The sequence below is a fragment of the Hippoglossus stenolepis genome, chromosome 20 (assembly GCF_022539355.2).
Source record: "Hippoglossus stenolepis isolate QCI-W04-F060 chromosome 20, HSTE1.2, whole genome shotgun sequence".
Classification (NCBI taxonomy): domain Eukaryota; kingdom Metazoa; phylum Chordata; class Actinopteri; order Pleuronectiformes; family Pleuronectidae; genus Hippoglossus; species Hippoglossus stenolepis.
The window spans coordinates 15,452,513-15,472,033 of record NC_061502.1 but is presented as its reverse complement, the minus strand read 5'-3'; the positions used below and the strand labels follow the sequence as shown (position 1 = coordinate 15,472,033).

General features: G+C 42.5%; 1 protein-coding gene across 3 annotated transcripts in view; it reads right to left on the bottom strand.

Annotated features, from left to right (window-relative positions):
• Positions 1-19,521, bottom strand: part of lpgat1 (lysophosphatidylglycerol acyltransferase 1) — a 37,696-nt gene that overhangs the window by 5,465 nt on the left and 12,710 nt on the right. For all 3 annotated transcript variants that reach the window (XM_035143778.2, XM_035143779.2, XM_035143780.2), the window contains exons 4-6: positions 19,147-19,242; positions 15,787-16,066; positions 10,436-10,562 (exon numbers count right to left, since the gene is read on the bottom strand). In XM_035143778.2, the coding sequence (XP_034999669.1) occupies positions 10,436-10,562; positions 15,787-16,066; positions 19,147-19,242 (503 nt within the window). The remainder of the gene's footprint in view (positions 1-10,435; positions 10,563-15,786; positions 16,067-19,146; positions 19,243-19,521) is intronic.

The window sequence follows — 19,521 nt, the reverse complement described above, 5'->3', positions numbered from 1 at the left end:
AAGGATAAGCGTTATAGATAGGGGGGTGGGTGGATTATTACATAATCATGGTTAAAGATAAAAAAAAATGATAATTAGAGAATACTCTGAAAACATGTTTTGTTTCTTTTGTATATTTTTATCCACTGAAGGTAATGATCTTAAGTATTGTTTAAGAAAAGTAGGACGATAAAGAAGTTTTGTATATATATATATATTTTACAATCACAGTGAGAAACAGGAAGACGGCTGCGCTGGTCGACATTGTGAAAACGGCAGGAGGCTGATAAACAGGGTCCCTGCTGCAAGCAGAGGAAGTCTTGTTTGTAGCCAGGAGGGGTCTCTAGTAGGCTGCACTCCCACACAGGCAGCCACTGGTCACCTTCAAATAGAGGTTACCGTCTCCTCCCTCAGACAAAGCATTTCCTCTGCACTCAACATTTGCTCAATATTTCCCGACCGGAAAACATCCACCAGTAAAAGTACATCTGTGCCTGTGAGGGAGGCTTCTGGAAGAGGGCAGTAATAAGTGATACCGTATTGATTGGTAAAGGGTTCGATATATATTAAAAAGCAATCTCGGGGAAGGCAACAGTTCTGCTGTCAGGATGATGTCTGTACTTTTAGTCGCTGCTTGAAAAGACAGACATGTTTCCTCCGCTATGTTGCTGGTATGAAGGGACGGTGACGACTTACAGCCTCGGTGACTGCAGCAGCTACATGAGTCAGTATTTACATGAATCACCCAAATAGGATGTCATTCAAACCAGTGATAGAAATATTCAGACATTTTAAATAAGGTTGTGAATGAGTCTTAATTTTGATTATTAGTGGCAACAAATAGATCTGAAAGAACAAGTTTAAACATAAAATCAATCAACAAATCAAATGAGAATATTTGCCGATTATCCTTGTCAGATATTATTGGTTTGATGATAACCGGGTTTCAAAATGTCCCTGGGCTCCTGGAAGAACATATGAGACTTCTTTTGATATTTTATTTACAAAATTATTTCAGCGATCCATCAAGAAAGTAATTAGCAGGATAATAAATAATAAAAATAAAAGTGTAGAGCTGCAATGATTAGTTGAGAATCAGAAAATCAATTTGCTTTGAGGCAAAAATGTGAAATATTTGATGCTTCAAACTTCTGAAATGTCAGGATTGGATTTATTTCTTTGTTTTACATAAATATAAGCAGAATATTTGGGTTTTGGACTGTTGGTTAAATAAAAGATCAAATAAGGAATATGAAGCTGTGAATTTGGACTAAAATGTGTACTGTTTAATCAAGAAAGAAAATCTGCAGATGTATTGATGATTTATATTTTTCACTTTGATTGTTTTATATAAATAAACTATGACTTTATTGATAATGACAATAATCGAACAAAAGTATGTCCAGGATCCTGTAAATATAATTATCAATATAATGAAAACACTAAAGCACTCACACATGGCAAATTTTCTCACCTTTAACCCTTTGATAATTTGAAGATCTATGGAATAAGCCAGTGCTATCTGATTTACAGGTTTACTTGATCGCTGAGCCCATACTCTCAGTTCCTGTCAGAGTGGACATCAGTGCATTAGACACTCGCTATAGTAAAAACTTGCTCTTTGAACTGAAGCGGTCTCTATGACCAAATCAGGAAAAGGCTGGGCCCCCTTGTTCCACAGCCCAGAAGAGAAGGAGCTGATGATTCAACACAGACATCCGCTTGGTTGGTATATTTGAACTGCACATCTCCTTTGGACACTTCTCCTCATTATCCAGCGGTTCACTGTGTGGGTGTTACTCTACAACAAGGTCCTGTTTAAGTAAAGCAACTTTGATGTCCCCGGTGGCCTGAAACCCACTAAAATTTGCTGCTTTCATCCGTCAAAGGTTCTAGTTAAACTGGATTTTTCAAGATAAAACAGCTTTTTTAAAAACAGCTAGAACCGCCCCCCCCCACTCGAGTGGCTCAGGCTGCCCGAAAAAACAGAGAACCAAGCTTCTGCAGCCACCTGATCGGGTGATTAGAGGTCCACGCGAGACACTCAACCAAAGCTTCTCCTACTGTGTCTGTGAATATCAGGTTTCTTTTGTGTTACTGTGCCACAGGAACCAACAACCAGCCATGATGCATCTCTGAGGAAAGAGGAAGTTCAGACACAGGCTGAGAATAACCGACACATCCGTAACCTCTAATAATGACACAGATATTATAACATGTGGACAGAAAGCAGCAATTAGAGCAAAGGATAAATCAAGCAAGTCGCCACTACAACAAAAGAAGCAGTGTTTTCCTGTTAGCTGCTTCCTAGTTGCAGTGACAGGTCGTAATTTGCGGTTTTGGATTTATTTTTAATCTGGAGAATAAAGCCATATTTCTTCCACAGCAGTGATCAGTGATGCTGTTATCATTAAATATATGACTGATAAAATATAAGATCTACTGTCACAAACCTCAGGAGTGTTTCACAGGTGATCTCAGAAAAAAGTGAACCGATAGCTCTGTAATTCTGGGTGGAGGGAAACAGGAACTGGCCGGCACCGCTTAATCGGAAGGTTTGTGCTTTTAGGGGCCCTGGGTGGTGGCAGGTGGTCACCATGGCGTTTTCCTGCAGCTGAAATATTCATGCAGCAATCAGGATGTTTGGGTGTCGACACAGGTCGCTGAGGACATGCGAGTTTGGATGAGGCAACGCTACATGCAACACGCTTACATAGGAAACAGTATCCTGGCTCGGGTGGTGTCTATTCTCTGGTTACTCTAGAGCCTCCCACAGTCCCAGCGCGCAAACTGGGGTTAGGTTGATGGGGAGACTCTAAATTGAGCATAGGTGTGAATGTGAGAGTGAATGCCTGTTTGTCTGTATGTTGGCCCTGTATATGGCTGCAACTAAAGATAATTTTCATGATCAATTTGTCAGTTGATTAATTGAGAAATCTGGACAATAATCATGAGTCAACACAATATTTAAAATGTCCTAAAATGTTTTATAGACAACATCAAATATGACAAAGAAAAGCATTAAATCCACAACTCGTACCAGAGGAAGTTCAGCATTTTTGCTTTAACAATTAAATGAATGAATGAAATTAAACATAATTCAAACAATATTTTTCTCTGTGTACAGTAAATCACATAGTGTAATGAGAATAAATGATTGTAGCATGAATTACTGGCTTGATGGCGACCTTACAGATGTGACAGGTTGTTCTTCAGTTGATCGGTGACCTTGTTCCGACTCAGAGAAAACAAACAGGCAGCGACTTGCAGCAGCATCACAATGAGCGACGCCAGCGAGCCAAACAGTTGTTGGCAACGCTTCTGCCGTTACTGGGAAAAATGGAAATGTCGCTCTACAGTGTCCTTATTGTGCCGAGTGAAAATGGATGGTGGCTTGTGTGAGACAGTACAGTAGTGATGGTGTTGGTGTTGGGGAGGAACTGGTGGCGAGATGTTGGCGTGGGGCCACGGCAGCGCACTCGTTTCCACCCTAACCCACTTGGCACCGACCTGCTTCTTAACCTGACACCCCGGCACAGAGACAGACAGCTGGGAGAGAGAGAGAGCGGCAGTTTCTCCAGTTGATTCCCTGCATCCGACTTTTACCAAGTCTTCACCAACTACATCCTCACTGCAACTTCTGTGACTAGTTTCTACAAAGGCAGCGCGAATCACAAGCTACTTACTGCCTCATTTGAACCATTCAGCCCCTGAGACCTTATTCTTGAGATATTGTTTTTCCTCCAAACTGGGCTGAGAGGCTAATTAAGTTTGGACTGCGGCTGAGAGAAGTCTGTCCACTCAACAAGCCTCCTTGGAGGGCAGCCAGTCATTGTTTGGGGAGTCTATACGGCCCCGAAATCTCTCTCGCCGTGAAAATCTTAAAAACCAAAAAGGCGCCCTGGGAGGCCGGCGCCCGGGCACCAATCTCCATCTCCAGCCCGTCTTATTCTAGTTAAGATAAGGCTCATCAACCAAATCCCAAACTGCTGCCTTTAAGTTCCTTCTCTTGATTTTCCTCAGGAGTGAAAGCACCGATCAAACAGAGAGTACGTTTTTTATGTTAAAGTGACCTTCTACAATTGAACTTCTGTGGTCGACGGGGACCCTAAGTAAACCACACACACACACATCACTCTTAAGGGCTCTTCCTCACGGAGGGCTAAGAAGTGCTTATCTACAGCCGGAGAGAAGTCTAGGGATGGTCGGACTCCACTCGTTAATTGCTCCATTTAGTCTTTAATCTGCTTCCTCTCCGACTAGAGGCCGTCTGTGTTCCAGGAAATGGTTTCCAAGCAGAACGACGGACATGGCAGACTCTCCAACCGACCAATGTGAAAAAAAAAAAGGCTCAGCCAGACGGAGGAGAGCTGAGAAATCCCCCGACGTGTTGATACACAAGACTAATTTCAGTTCAAATTAAACAAAAATGAGAAAGTATTCAGAGTACTTGAAGCTTCATGGCTAAAATCTTAAGGGGGAATTGCTTCTGTTTTGTGAACACGATCACGGAGTTGCTGCAACTGATGATATTCTTACATCAGTGGCTTAAAAATAGCTGCACATGCTTTTGACTGGCCAAGTATTAAAGACCATACCAGAGGTAGTTATCACGTTCTTGTTCCAATGAGCAGTCGGATTATCACTCGGTATTATTGGTGGTGAGGGCGAGTGCATTAAATGATTTTGTTGATATAAAATTAGAATTGACTGATAGAAGCAATGAAACATGTGAGATCTTGTCCTGGTAATGATCTGTCTTTTGAGTTATGTATGTAAACACCATATCCTGGTTTGGGAAACCTGAATAAAGGCTTTATTCTGGTTTTATAGCTGGAGCTTCTCTGAGGATCCATCCACACTCACACGTTTTGTTGCCGTCAAAACTCCACCGGACTTTTTGAGCACCTAAAACGGAGAAGTTTGGAAACGCTGTTGGCCCCAGTTTTAGTTCGTAAAAACAATACGCTTGTATTCAAACTTACTTTACTCAAACTACTTAATTAATTTCTATAGTACTTCATATAAAAACAATATGCAAAATCAGAGGTGTCCTCACCACTAGGGATTGGCTGTAATTGTCACAGAGCCGTCAAAGATATTGCTCCTTCTAGAAATCACATAACGATTGATCATCATCATCACAAGATTACAACAGATGTAATTATGGCTGAAAATAACGTTTACTTTTCACCTAGAAAACCCGGGTTGTGTTTGAACTTTGAACATGACCATGATTTTGTCCTCTTGACTCCACATCGATTTCTGTGTGTCTACGTGGCAGCAGCGCACTTTCACCTGGTCACCGTGACCACATGCCCGTGACAGGGAGCTGCTGCTGTAATGTGAGGACACGTGAGACAGATGTCGGCGGTGGGCGGAGCCGTTTGGAGGTTATTAACAGACTGGTGTTGGAGTGTCGACCTGTTATCAGTTCAGAGGTCACAAGGAAGGGGCCATAAAAACCACTGTCACTGGGACGTATGGACGACCGATGTTAGCTCACCCTCATGGAAGTTCATTAAACAATGAAGAAGGAGAAAGTTCTGCTTGTACATGTTATCATTTCAATACAAGCAGATATTTCGTATTTGTACACGATACCTTCATTAATCACTGAAAAATTTACGGCACAAACATCTTACATATTTAATTTATATGCTTCATTATACTTCTATAATATGATATACTTTTTACTTCACCACATTTACCTGATAGGTAGTTACTAGTTAGATACAACTTTTATATCTATGATTTTACTTCTCCTTATTCAATTTCATTTGTATTTCTGATATAAGGCTTAAAGGCTCATATCTGTCAATTTTTATCAGTCGGACTCTAAGCATCTGCAAAGCACTTTACATTCCACCGACCTGTATGAAGACCGACATTACATACTTCACATTGATGTATTTCTACTTTTAAAGCTGACGATCTGATTACTTCTTCCTTTGCTAATGGGCCTGAACTTCAACAACTCTTGAGGAGGATTCTCCGTGGAATGAATTCAGTGTGTGTGGGGATGATTCCTATAACGTGTTTCTATGGTGACACGCGTACTCTGAAGATCCTTAGCTTTGAAAAAAAAAAAAGCTACAACCCTCTTCTCATTCATTATCCCCAGGCACCATCTCTAATTACCAAGGCCACTAATTATGCTCAGAGGTAAACATCAGTGTGAGGGATATCGATCCAGGTGAGCTGCTGAGGGGACCTCAATAAACACAAATTGGTTTAAGAAAAAAAAAAAGACGGGTGGAAATGTAGCGTCTGATTTACAGTAAGAACTGATGCCACAGCGTTTTTTAACAAAGTATTAAGATAAAAAAAAAATCTGCCTCTGATTTCTTAAAAGACGACATTTACGGCTGCGAGCTCAACACTTCTGTGTGTGTGTCCCGACTCGGAGAGAAAAGCCAGGTGTGCAAACGTGCATGTGATGACCAGGCAAGACTCCGACGCCATAAATCACGTCACCTTTCAGATGATTTCCAAACAGAACACACAGAGCAGCACGGAAAAAATACAGAGGAGAATGTGCATTATAAAAGAAAAAGATTTCAACATATTTAACACCCACTACTGCCCTCGCTTGGCCTCTGTACACCCACCTAGCTCTCCCATCTGCCATTCACAGAGGGCTTATGATGCCGCAGCCTGGGAGGCTGAGATTATATGGAGAGAGGGCAGGAGACAGTGAGGGAGGAGGGTGGAGCTGAGGGGTGAGGACGGGCGGCAGGGACAGAAAGAGGGAGGTAGAGGGATTTTTTTATAAAAAGTGTGCTCAGTGTGGATTCATCTAGAATATTACTCAATACTCAGCTGACTGTTTTGAAACTGAGGCTGAGGAGCGGCAGTAATCTACACAGTCCCATAAAATGTCAGCCGAGGAGGAGAATGGCGGTTTGTGATCAAGGGCAGATATAAAAACAGCCAGGCTGAGGCCGTCGCATCTAAGGCTCCAAGGTGACTTATCGAAGACGGATAAAATTCTTCACGTACATCTCACAACAAAGGCTGCAGATCACGACCAGCTCACATGCACCTTTTCTCAAATTCCTGTGAGGGATGAAATGAATAACTAGGTCAGCAGTCTGTATTTATAATCCAAAAAATAAAAACCAGAAGAGGCAGCATCTCCAAAAAGAAACAAAAACAAACTGGCCGAGCATTTCCCTGCTCAGCTGGTGCTTCAACGGTCTCTGCTCTTCTCCTGCTTGTAGAAGAACAAAAAATAAGGTGACACCACACTAAACGGGTGAAATCGGTGATTTGCTAAGCTGAGCAGACAGTCAGAGAGCTCCCTCTCTCTCACTCGCTGCCTCCACTGCAGATTCAATATGCTGAATCACCGATAAAGGCCGACAGCTGACACTCTGCTTGATGTCATAGCCACTACACTGTCTGACAGTCCTCTATTCTGACGGTTCTCTGATAACACTATTCATTTCATGACTTTTAGTTTAATTATTTTGAACTGTATTCATTCCAATATCAGTCAGGTTTGTTTTTTTACTTCACTTTGTGTCTTTTAACACTTTTAGCATGTTAATGTTTCAAATTGACTCTTTGTCAAAACAAAGATGATCCTTCCCTTTCACACATGACCACAGTGCAACACAGTTGCAAACAACAATCTGATGCAAGCCACTCAAACAAGATAGTGGGAAAGTCCCTGAACTTTCACATTGAAGTTAACACATAAGCTGCTTTCATATGCACTGGACGCAAAAATGAAAAAAGCAAACCAAAAAGAGAGCAGATATCTCCCGGTGAAAAAGCGTCACACACGTAGATGTCTACAGTTTGTGGTGATAAGATCTGACGATGGTGTCGGGCTGGTGCGAACAGACGCGATCTATGCAGCGGAGTTAAAACGTCACATCCTGTCTCTGACTTGATGCTGTTGTGAACGCGTCTGTGCAGAAAACCTCCCGCTGCGTTGTGCATGTATAAAAGGTGAATTCTGGGTAAACTCCATAGCCAATTCTGCAGATTTTACCAGGAGGTCATGTCTGTAAGCTGTGTTTGTGTGTGTCCTGGACTGACACAGCAGAAACATGGTCACACTCGTCTAGCCACCTCTCCTATCAGCATCATATCGCTGACTCCCCCACAGTGTTCCCTTGATCAGCGGGCAGAGTAATCCTCTTGTTGACTCTGCACCTGCATCTTACTTCTCTGTGATCTCTGCCGTCGGCTCAGGGAGCAGGGAGTGTGCACACATGTAGCCGGGAACAGCTGTGCCCTCAGCTTGGTCGGGTGCCTCCCCTGCCTGTCCCCAGGATGCAGAGCTGCTGACCGAGCGAGGGAAGCTGATTGTGTCGATGGCTGATTAGAGGGTCCCCGAGGTGGGATGGGACTAGTGCATCCTCTGCTCGTCTAATTAGAGACTTAATGAGTCCTTTGCTTTAGTCCAAGCGGGCAGAGGAGCCTCTAGAGAGAGGCCCCGGCAAGCCAGGGTTCATAAATCACCTTTTACTTTCCCCTATCCCACCGTGCACGTAGAGGAGTGCACAACTACGGGAGCTGTGTCAGGAAGTTGTTGAGGGGTGCAAGGGAACATTAAGGGTCAAGACGACTTCTACTTGATGACTCCTGCCTGAGCCTGGATACATCGCTAATGATCTGCCCTGTCGAGACAATGCACAGAGGACCTTGGACTGAGTCTGGTCCTGGTCCACCTTCATCATATCCTCAAGTGGCGGGAGTAGCAACAGAGGGGAAGCTGGAGGGCAGTGAGAGCAGGACAAGGGGCAGTGCCTTTACTCTGCAGTAGAGCAGAGATTTGTTTTAGCTACAGAATGTGGGATATTGATTGTAAATACGATTGTTTAGTTTGTATCCTGTCCTGAATTTTCTCTATTGTCTATGAAAGGTCCTGTTGTCAATCTACTACGGCAGCATTTCTTTTTAAAGTCAGTGATGTTGTGCAGCAATAACATCCACTTGAATTTCTTTCAACTAGTACAACAACAGCAGAACTCCAGTCATAGCTAGAAAAACACAGAATGAAAACTATACAATTAAACCAATGTTTATCCTCAACTAATGACTATTATTAAACCGCTAAAACATGTGAAGTATGAAAAATGGAAATTAGAATGTCAAAGGGCCATAGGTGACCCTGACTTCAACTCCTTTTGTACAGCACAACAAAAAAAAAAAAAAAAAAATATATATATATATATATATATATATATATATATCTCGAGTGACTAATTTAATTAAAAATAATAAACATTAATATCTTTTTAACACATCATAGCAGGGAATGAAAATCACTGAGGCCTTGTAGATGCTTAAAAATGTCATTATTTTTATGCAAAGTCAGCCCTGAAGTAAACACTCTTTTCCCTGAATTCTAATTTTTACGAGTTATGTTTTCTGAACTGCGATAAAAACCCTCATCGAAAGCTAATTCCAATCGAGGAGACAGAAAAGCAAGGCAACATGAACAGGGACTGGAATGTTCCACGCATTCAGCAGATGGTGTGTCTCATGTGAAGGTCCATTGTATGACCTCAGGGTTCTGCTGAGGTATGCAAGGTGGGTTTGGCTGCAGTGAACTTGTGTTATTCGAGGGTGGACTTGTAAATCAGTGATAAGTCAAACCTCTGGAGGTGAGTGCTTGTAAAGTGAGTCACATGTATGTCTCAAAGTCTGAGCACTAAATATATACGAAACGTGTAACCCTATCATGGATCTGTGATGTGACGCCCCGGTAACGTGATTCCTCTCATGAGGGAGATTTCTACTTTTCTCTGGTCGGTGGAGAGGACATAGACATAGACATGGGTAGATGTATGAGAGCCTGAGTGTGACATGAGCAAAGTCACTGGTTGTGTCTGAAATCACTCACTCATTCTCCCCGAGCTCCATGTAGAGAACGTTATAGTGCACACGTGAATAAATAGAAAATATGCTTCCGACTTTGAGTTCTTTTCAATCAAGACTTTTCTGTTTGCCGCTGTCGTCTATTGAGTAGCATCGAAGGCGTTTCAGTCAGACACGGCACAATTTAGTTTTCACATTATACATTTCTGTATCTTCTCGTCTGTCGGATGTTTTCCTTTCATTCAGCACGAGCACAATGGTGTTTATTGAACAGCTAGAAACCACCAGTAGTTCACCACTTATCATGAATTGTGGGATACGTCCACTAAATAAAAAATAAACATTCTCAATAGTCATTCGGAGAGCACTACAAAGTAGTGAGTGATTTCAGACACAGCCACCGTCTTTCTCATAACTCGCCCCAATCATGACCTGAATTCACCAACACAGATTTTCACTTACTTCATGATGTAATTTCCGTGTGATGTTTGTATTGCATGTCGGATGCATGATGAATTTGCGATAATGGTAATGCGTTCCCTCTCGTGCGAATAACAGAATTACAGAATCATACACGAAGCAAGAACAAACCTCAGATGTAAAAGTGAAATGTCCTTACCTGTAATGTACATGTGTGACTGTAGGAGGCCTGTAGCCAAAGATCCAGGTCTGGATGTCCATGGGTCTTGCTTTAGGGTATGCTATGGTCACATCTATTACCCACTGCAGGCCTCGACGCTTGTTACCTGTCACGGAAGAAACACAGAGAGTGAGATGGACGAGAAGACACACGGGGATAAATAACTAAAACATATCCACACGTCCGGTAGGTACAGTTTTCCTGTTTGTGTCCAACCAGACAGACTCACAGGTCAAGATCAGTCTACAGCTCGTACAGATTCAACGACATTTCAATACACGCTTTCCTCCTCCATCTTAAAGACTGAGTATGTAACCATTACGTGTCCCTGGAGATTATTATATCATAGCAGTGCAGCCAAATGAAGGCTGGTTATGTGCCAGTGACTGGTGGAAAACCAGCTGAAGCCCCAACCAGACCGAATTTGTCTGGAAGCTACGTCTGTGAGTCACAGCAAAATGGTTGTTTTCCTCTCAAAAGCTTCATGGCTTACACGGTATTTTACCGATAAATTACTATGAAAACACACATTCTGGTATTTTTTTTATTTCATTTACAATCTATAGAAGGATTAGAGGGAGAAAGGGTGATGAAAGTATTGAGACAGGAAGGCAAGAGGGAATGCTGGACTGGTTTGTAGCTGCAGGCTGCAAGTGTACAATTATTTATGTTCATTATTTTGGGTCAGCTCTGCTCTTGCCTGTGCATAAACAAAAGATAATAAATGAAAAGAGGCATTAAAAGGCTAATGTTTATACTCTACTACATAAACTCAGTTATTCATTGGACTGACATGGACTCAAGCATTATCTGTGTGTTACTTGTGTAGTACGTTGATGTGCATTTAATAAAAGCTACACATTTTTCCTACATTTAATAATAATCTTCATTTATACGTCAGTTTTTAATCGAATAAAATGCAGCTCAAGGTGCTTTACGTGAAAAATGTAGAAGCTTAAAATAAAGTATGTAAACCTCTAAAATCCTTGAAAAGGGTTAAAACAATGTTTGGATTACAATAAAAGAAAAGTTGTGGCTGAAATGAATTAGAGGCATGAACATTAAAATAAGTTTCGAGCCGTTTTTTAAAGATGTCGACAGAAGATGTGTTTCTAATAAGTAGCGGGAGAGCATTTCAAATTATTTATTGGAGACTCTAATTACCTCCCTGCCTTGTTAACTTCCTGGATGCACAGAGATGAAACTGATTACAATCATAACATCTGCCCGAGGGTTCTGATAGAAAACAAGCACATTAGCTAAAATGCCGAGTGAGTGTTGCTCTAAGCACAAACTTGGCAAAACAGCAGCAGCCTCAGTCGAGGAGGACAAATGTAAACTGAGGCTGATGTGAAGCTGTGCATCATTTGACTGCTTGACTAATGTCACAGTCCGTACAGTCTGAAAATGACTGTGTAGCGAGCACCTCCCCCACACACCGACTTCTTCATGCAAAGCAAACATGCCATGGCTACGTGATACAGTAGAGAAATGTTTTACAGCAGATCAGCCCTGAGAAATTACACTGTGTCGGGGTCAGGAAAACCAGAAATCTTGCTCACGAGACAGAACACAGACAACGTAGAGCAGCGGGGGGTGCAGTGAGATGGAGACGTCACAAACAATAGTGGAGAACAGACAGCTGTACCTTGCACATGCAAACACACACACATCCTTTGATTTAGGTGCACAACAGTAACAGCGGTTAGAGCAGATCGCGGCTGACACCTTGTCAGTTTGAGTTCCTCCCTGTAAACAGTGTCACCCATAACAACCAGCAGCGTCACAATCCGGCAGACCACCAGCTATTTATAATACTTTGATTATGGAGTTTGGCAGCCATTATAGATTTATCCGGGCTGTTTATACTGTGATAGATGCCACTGTCTAATCTCTGGGTTTATTAAGCCATCGATGGCGATGTTGCAACGCTTTACTGCCGTATAGATTTTTATATAATGTTTGAATCAATGTGTTGAAGTACATTGAATTGACAGGTATTTAAAATGGACATTGGTGACATCTCCCACTACATGACAACAAACAACTCTATCACAGAGTAAAGTTATGTGTAGCCCTCTCCCTTATTTGAACCAAAATAAATAATCCTGTGTTTGCATACCTCCGGTTTAACCAGTACTTTCAACAAGGCTTTCAGCACAACGCCTGAAGAACATTTTAATGTGACCAGTTGTTTCCTCTTCAAAGCCTGAGGTCCCGTCATGCATGTGAAACTTGGCGTCCGTTTTAATATTCACTAATAGTTAAATATCAAACTTAATTCATATCAAACACAGTAAATATCGTCATTCTCAGCTTCCTACCAAGCATTTTAATGAGCAATTTCATACTTTTAGATTTTAAACAAACATCTTTCTATCTGTGTGAATTAAACAGCCGAGTTGGTAAAATCTGCTCGGTTGGTGTTTATATATATTTTTCAAAATGTGAGGAATTGCTGTCTTTATTCCCCCAACACAGATTTTCTGATCTACTTCAAACTTGGCAGATGGTTTGCTGAGGATCTAAGGAAGAGCAATGGAGAATTTGAACACACAATGCATGCAATATATATACAATTTTGAATAAACCGTTGAACAGCTCTTTGTCGCAGCCGGAGCTGAGACTAAAAATACTACTGATTTTTCCGTTCAGGGTTCTGCGTACAGAGTCCAGCTTTACCAAACTTTGAATAACCAGGTGAACCATAACCACAGGCCAAGTAAATAGCCCAGTCCAAACAGGCATGTTTACAACAGGTACAGCACTAGTCCTTAACAAATAGAGGAATATGAGGTGTTTTATAAGGATTATCGGGTATAATGACTAATCGGTTTACTTTCCGTAATTTATTTGTCTAACTCTATAAACAGGAGGCATTTACCTGTGGGTCATACGGAGCCTCACCCTACCTGACTCACAGCTGTGGACTTTGCTTACCTGCCAACTGTTTTATAACACAAACCGTATCGGCCTGAGCTGCACACTGAGTGTCTCTGCAGGCTGGGAGCTACAGTGGCAACCAGTGACCCCCGTGCTCTGTATCCGCACTGAGCAGTGCATTTAGCTCGGGTGACATTGCATGGCCGACGCACAACAGCACACACATTTACATCAAATCCTATTTTCTCCAAGTGGCCCATTTGTCTCCGAGTGAGTCAGCAAGCTCTGAGCACCTCTGCAGAGCATCATGGAGGGTCACAGGGAGACAGAGCTGTGTCTTTGAACACACACACACACACACACACACACAGAGAGGATAATGAGGGACATAACGCTCCTCTGGCTATGTGGGTTTTTTGTCTTGCCCTAGGTTTTAATGCCATTAGCTAGACTCGAGTGGAAGGACAAGCACTACTGCAGCAACCGGCTTCCCCTTCTGATGCTGGAACAGAGGAAAGGACACAAGAATGTATAAATAAAGAACAAACTGGAACATGAACTGGAAGTGCAGCACACACACAGACACACACAAACGCAGGGGAAAGCAAAGCGTGCAATTGGATATCACAAAGACTGATGTGTCTAAAAGGTCCCTCTTCCTGCCAGAGGTTACAAACATAATCTCTGCTGTAATATGTTGACACTGAAGAAAAGGCCAAAGACTGTAAATTGGCAGGAAAAGCCAAAAAAACTGCACAAAGGGCACATAATTCAGCAAACGAATGACACTGCTCACTGTTTTTACAACGGCTAATTAAGAGAAACCCCTTCAGTCCGTCCTGCAGAGGGATAAACAGACAGCATCTTGCCATTAGTGCTGAGGCTGATGAACACAGAGCTGTGTTTGCAAACTCGACGGAGGCTGAGCTCTCTGGACCACGCTCTCAATGATGCTGGCACCAAAGTCTCAGAATTACTATTAACACGCCGCACCCTTAAAATGGATTTTGAAGCGAAGCCAGCAGAGTCCGCTGGGTAAACAGAGTACGCAGCGTGCACAGGCATCGAGATCTCAGTGCGTCTGTGTTTATGACACTGGGCTTTCTGCTGAGGAAGGTTATCAGGATAATTTTGCTGATTAATACCCTGAAAAGGTAGTTTTGGTCCATGATCTAGATTTAAGGGTTTACGAGCAACAATCCCATATATTGTGGTCATGTGATTTACATATTTTGGGGCAATATACAGTTAACCTTGAGCAGCATTTTAGCATTTTATAGTTTATCTGTACAAACTGTAATTAAATGAGCAGGCATAGCCAGGGATGTATTTAAGTTTTCAGACCTTTCCCAGAAAATGAGAGAAACCAGCAGCAAGCGTGATATCAACACTTAGAGACAAGGACATAAAGACTGTTGATTTAGAAACGTACACCTCACTTGGTTTTTGATGTTTGTTTTCTCTTGTTATTGTTAAAAAGTGAAAAAGATGAAATTTTCCCTCTCAGAGCTTGTTAATTGCAGAGTTATCTCCCTCCTCATTGGCTGTATTTAGGACTGGTCCCTAGTCAGACAAAACAGACTCCTGCAAATCACCACTGGGGTTTCATGGACCTTGATGCAATTTCTGGCACCTCAGTGAACGTCACCCCTTTCCTCTGCTGGCAATCTCCACCAGCAGTCACCTTTCATTTAATACAGGACTCCCACAGGACTGTGGGACACGGAGATGATGGTTTAATGCTTCATGTTGGAAGCATGTTCTTTCCCTGCCCTCCAGCTGTCATAACACCACATATGATCAAGAACTGTTGAACACATCAGGGCGGGAGTTCACAAAGATGTCAAAGAATGGGAAAAAATGGGAAATTTCTACAGAACTCATTTTTAGAAATTATGACATTTATTTACAGATTTTTAAGAAGCTAGAAAAATATGACTCACCATTTAAGTAATTGTGCTGTTTCAACCTTCTCTGAATACGACAGCCCTGTTCTCAGACTTCATGTTTTGGTTTGTTTGATATTTTACTCATCCATTCATTTTTTATGACAAATATTTTATTGATTTCTCCTTTTATAAAAGGCAGAAATAACAAGGGGGGAAAAAAATCAAAGACACAAAAGCTGCATATATTCCTGGTGGAGTGGACTTCCTTGTTCTCCCTTTTTGTAAACCGGTTCTTTTTCTTTCTTTTTTTTTTTTTAAACACAGCTTTTAGTGAAATTGAAACCTGGTCTGTTTTCCATCCTTGTCACATACTTAATAATAAGCTGAGCCAAACACAGAACAGATATATAAATAAGAGCAGAACCTCTGGTCACTGACTTTAGGAGAAGTGGGGGTTTCCTCGCGGTTTCACCCTCTAAATGTGTTTTACTTTCATTTTTGCCACATTTTAAACTCAATACATTGGGAAAAAAATTTGAATGTTAATGTGTTAGTTACCTATCTGGTTGGCGGTCACCGTCTCGATGCCCACGCTGCCATTCTCCTGCTGGGCGGAGAGGGTTTTCAGGATAACGTGCGTGGCCCCGAGACGAGGCAACGTGACGTGGGTCAGGTGGGGGAGCGAGTGCTTCTTGGCAAATAACTGGCTGGTTTCCCGCCGCTTGCGCAGGAAGCCGCCCTCTGGGAACAGCACTATCCACTTCCTGTCGCGGCTGTGGTAATATTTGTCTAGGTGATCTTTCAGGTAGACCAGCTGCTTGTCTCTGTAGGCTTTACCCTGGAGGAACAACAGAAACATAACATTCAAACAACATAATCATCACAGGTTGTTGGTCGAGTTCGAGATGTTTCAAGCTACTATTACTCTTGTAAAAAGTAAGACAGAAGATACAGCGGTTATCTTTAAGATTTGGTGAGTATTTAATTAACAAAAACAGTAGAAGCTAAATTTTAAATTCATCAACTTAATAAGCAAATGAAAAACACAAAACCTGAAGTTAGCTGCAGCAACACTGTGGTGCAGTCAGAGCAACATCACTGGCACAACCCAAACGGATGCAAAACATGACGGCCTTGACAACATTAAGAGCATTAGCATGGACAGGACCAGAAGGAGCGGGATTGATTTTTAGTTAGGTCTGGTCAAAAGCCATTTTAAATGCATTAGCAAAGCCGGGCTGGCCTCTGTGTGCGTCATGTGAGCACACGTGGGATTTATCTGCACGGCTGCTGGTAGTAAAACCGCCTGCGACACAACAAAACGTGTGATAATTTTGCCAAAACAAAAAAACTATGATGTGCTATTCTTAGCTGCAGCGACACAGTCTGATTCACACATGATAAACGTATTCATGACCCTGGAACAGTTGCTCTGGTTGGACTGAGCCTTCTGAGAGCCAAGTGTACTGAAGGAAATGTACCCAACAATATTACTTTGCAAATCAATAGTCTTGTATTTGGAACTGGGGCTGGATTTGACACTGGGGTCAAGGGAGTAACCATAGTCTATTAGACACTGGTTGTAAATATAAGGGGTGCCAAGGTGTGGAAGTTTTCCCTGCAGGTAATGACAACACCGGTGTTACAGACTGCACAGGACATTTTAAAAGAAAAGACTCTGTGGAGTCCTTGTTAACCAAGATCTGTAATGTTATATTTTGCTGCAGGCAACCTCACTCTTCCATTAATTACCCAGACTGTAGCGGTCGACTTCTCATAATAACACATCTCTAACTTGGTGTGTAGCCCTCTGCATCGCCCTCGCTCTCTCTCTTACACACTGACCACACTTTGTCGGTGTGTCATCAAAACATCTTTGACGTTTTTAGGATCCTCCGACACCAAATCCTCAGGGGCGTTGCAACAGGGGAGGCAAAGCAGGCAGTTGTCTGGGGCCCTGATCCACAGTTACAACAATTTTGTGAGAACCTCCTAATATCCTATGATAGACTGTGAACAGGACTGTCCATCAACACCGTGTTTGGAAACCCCCCTGATGAGGAAATGTGCAACTGGCTTTCTACCAACAGCCTTGGTTGAAGACTGCTTTGCCCGGGGCCACCAATGTCCCTTGAAACACTTCAGATCATCCTTGTCGGTCGACTCTCCTCTCGTCATGTGATCTGATAAAGTCTCCTTTATTTAATCTGTGATGTGACTAGTATTTTTTGAAATTTTAGTTTTTTCATTTGATGGACAATACATCAATAATAATCAAATCGGTTTTACGCCCATAACATAACTGTGACTGCCATCACAGTGTGCCGTGTTGTGCTGGGCATAATGAGACATGTCTGCCAGCTTCAGTGGACAGCAGATGCTTTGCAGACTGGGGCAGATGTTTGTGCCGTGTGGAAGTGTGAAGTATTCTGGGGACGGGTTTCAGGGATGCACACACATTAATGTCAGAGGGGAATCACACAGAGGCAAAGAGGACAGAAATGACCTCTGGTGCCTAACCCTCGGCACAGTGCCTGATGCGAGTCCATGACCCCAAAAAAATGTAATTCCCTCTTGCCAACAAGTTTTTCTGCAGCTCAGAAAGTCAAACAGGAATGTGTGGGCCATTTCTTCCAACAAAAACAAAAGTGGACAAACACAAACACAGATACAACCCATCGGTCATTTAACACGATATGTTCAGACTCTTGTCCTGGTTCCAGCCAGTCCTGCCTATAGCCCCACAGAGAAAACACGACCACGGAGATAACGGATTAGCCCTTCCTGACATTTACAGCTTCAAATGTTAAAACTGATGTAATCTGTCATTCACTAGTGGGGATGAGAGATACAGATAATTCAAATTTTTGTTTTGGAACAGGAAGTGAAAGGCCTGGATTGTGAAAATGAAGGTTTCTTAACATGCACAAAAAGTCACAACCATCCATCTGTGACATGAATATTCACACATGTGCACCTGCCGCCTTTTATGGGATTTTAGCGAACAACCCCACTGGGTAGCTAATGCTTGCTAGCAGCTGTCTGCAACTATAAGACTGACGTCACACAGCAGAAAAAAGGAGTAGATGGAGAATTAGTGTCTGTACAGTATTGAGTTGAGGGATCGGACAGTGCAGAGCTGAATGTTAGTTTTTTAAATGCATGACAATGAGAGCCCTCAAGTGATGCAGGTCTTTCATAAGTGTGTTACTTAAAAATGTTTAATTCATGTACATTTTCTGGAATTTAGAATTAATAGACTTGGGAATATAGAAGATACAAATTATCTTATTGTGAGCAAATCCTTGAATGTTTTACTGTATCCTGTCAGCTATTTGCCAAAAATGAAGCTCAACAACCAGCATGTAATTCCAGGAATTCCCCGGCCCTGTAGGCTCCATGTGCAGGCTGCTCCGCTCCAGCTGCCCTCACAACAAAGGGTCAGTCTGACCCAGCCGGGCGGAGCAGCCCTCCCACACTACTGTCCACCACTATTATCCTACTTCAGAGGACACCATGGCTGTAAGAAGCCTGCTGACATATCTGCCGTCCAGCTGGGACAAGCAGATGGGGAGTGACTCCACGCTTGCAGAGCGCTGTAAAAACAAGCCAGCAGTACCCAGGAGTTAGATTATGACCTCATGGCTTGTATTTTAATCCTCAGACCTTCAGGGGCAAAACCAAGGTGTTGACACACGTGAGGGAAATGGACTTTCATCTTGCGGTGACAACTGCTCATTGCAGCCCTGAGGCTAATTAACCAGCTAAAAAAAGCAGCTCCCTGAACGTAAACATGTGTAGTGCATGTAGTAATGCCTATAGCATGTTAAAAAAAGGTTGCTGCAACAAAAACAAACACAAATCATTGCAAAGAATTGAACCTGCTAGGACCTTCTGTGGGAGCCGTGGACATCTTACCTGTCTGATGAAGAAGTCCCCATGGATGAAGGAAACTAGGCCAAAGTTGGTGTATTTAAACACATGGTCCATCAACCACATCATCTTTTGTACCACCTGAAACAGAGAGCAGGAATACAATGAACATGTGAAACAAACCCCTTGTAATTCTACTTAAGTCCCTCATTCTCCTGTAAGCAATAGCACCGGATTTTGGCTTTGGTACCACTGCCCCCCCCAAAAAAAAATGATACTGCCCCCTCCAAAGCACTTGCAGCCTCATGACATGCACCGATGCAGCTTTGGCTTACTGTTCTCTCAGTGCTAAGAGGATAAACTGGGCCAGGGATGCAGTTGTTGAGGCGGATCATGTCATCATGTTTGTGCAGTGTAGCT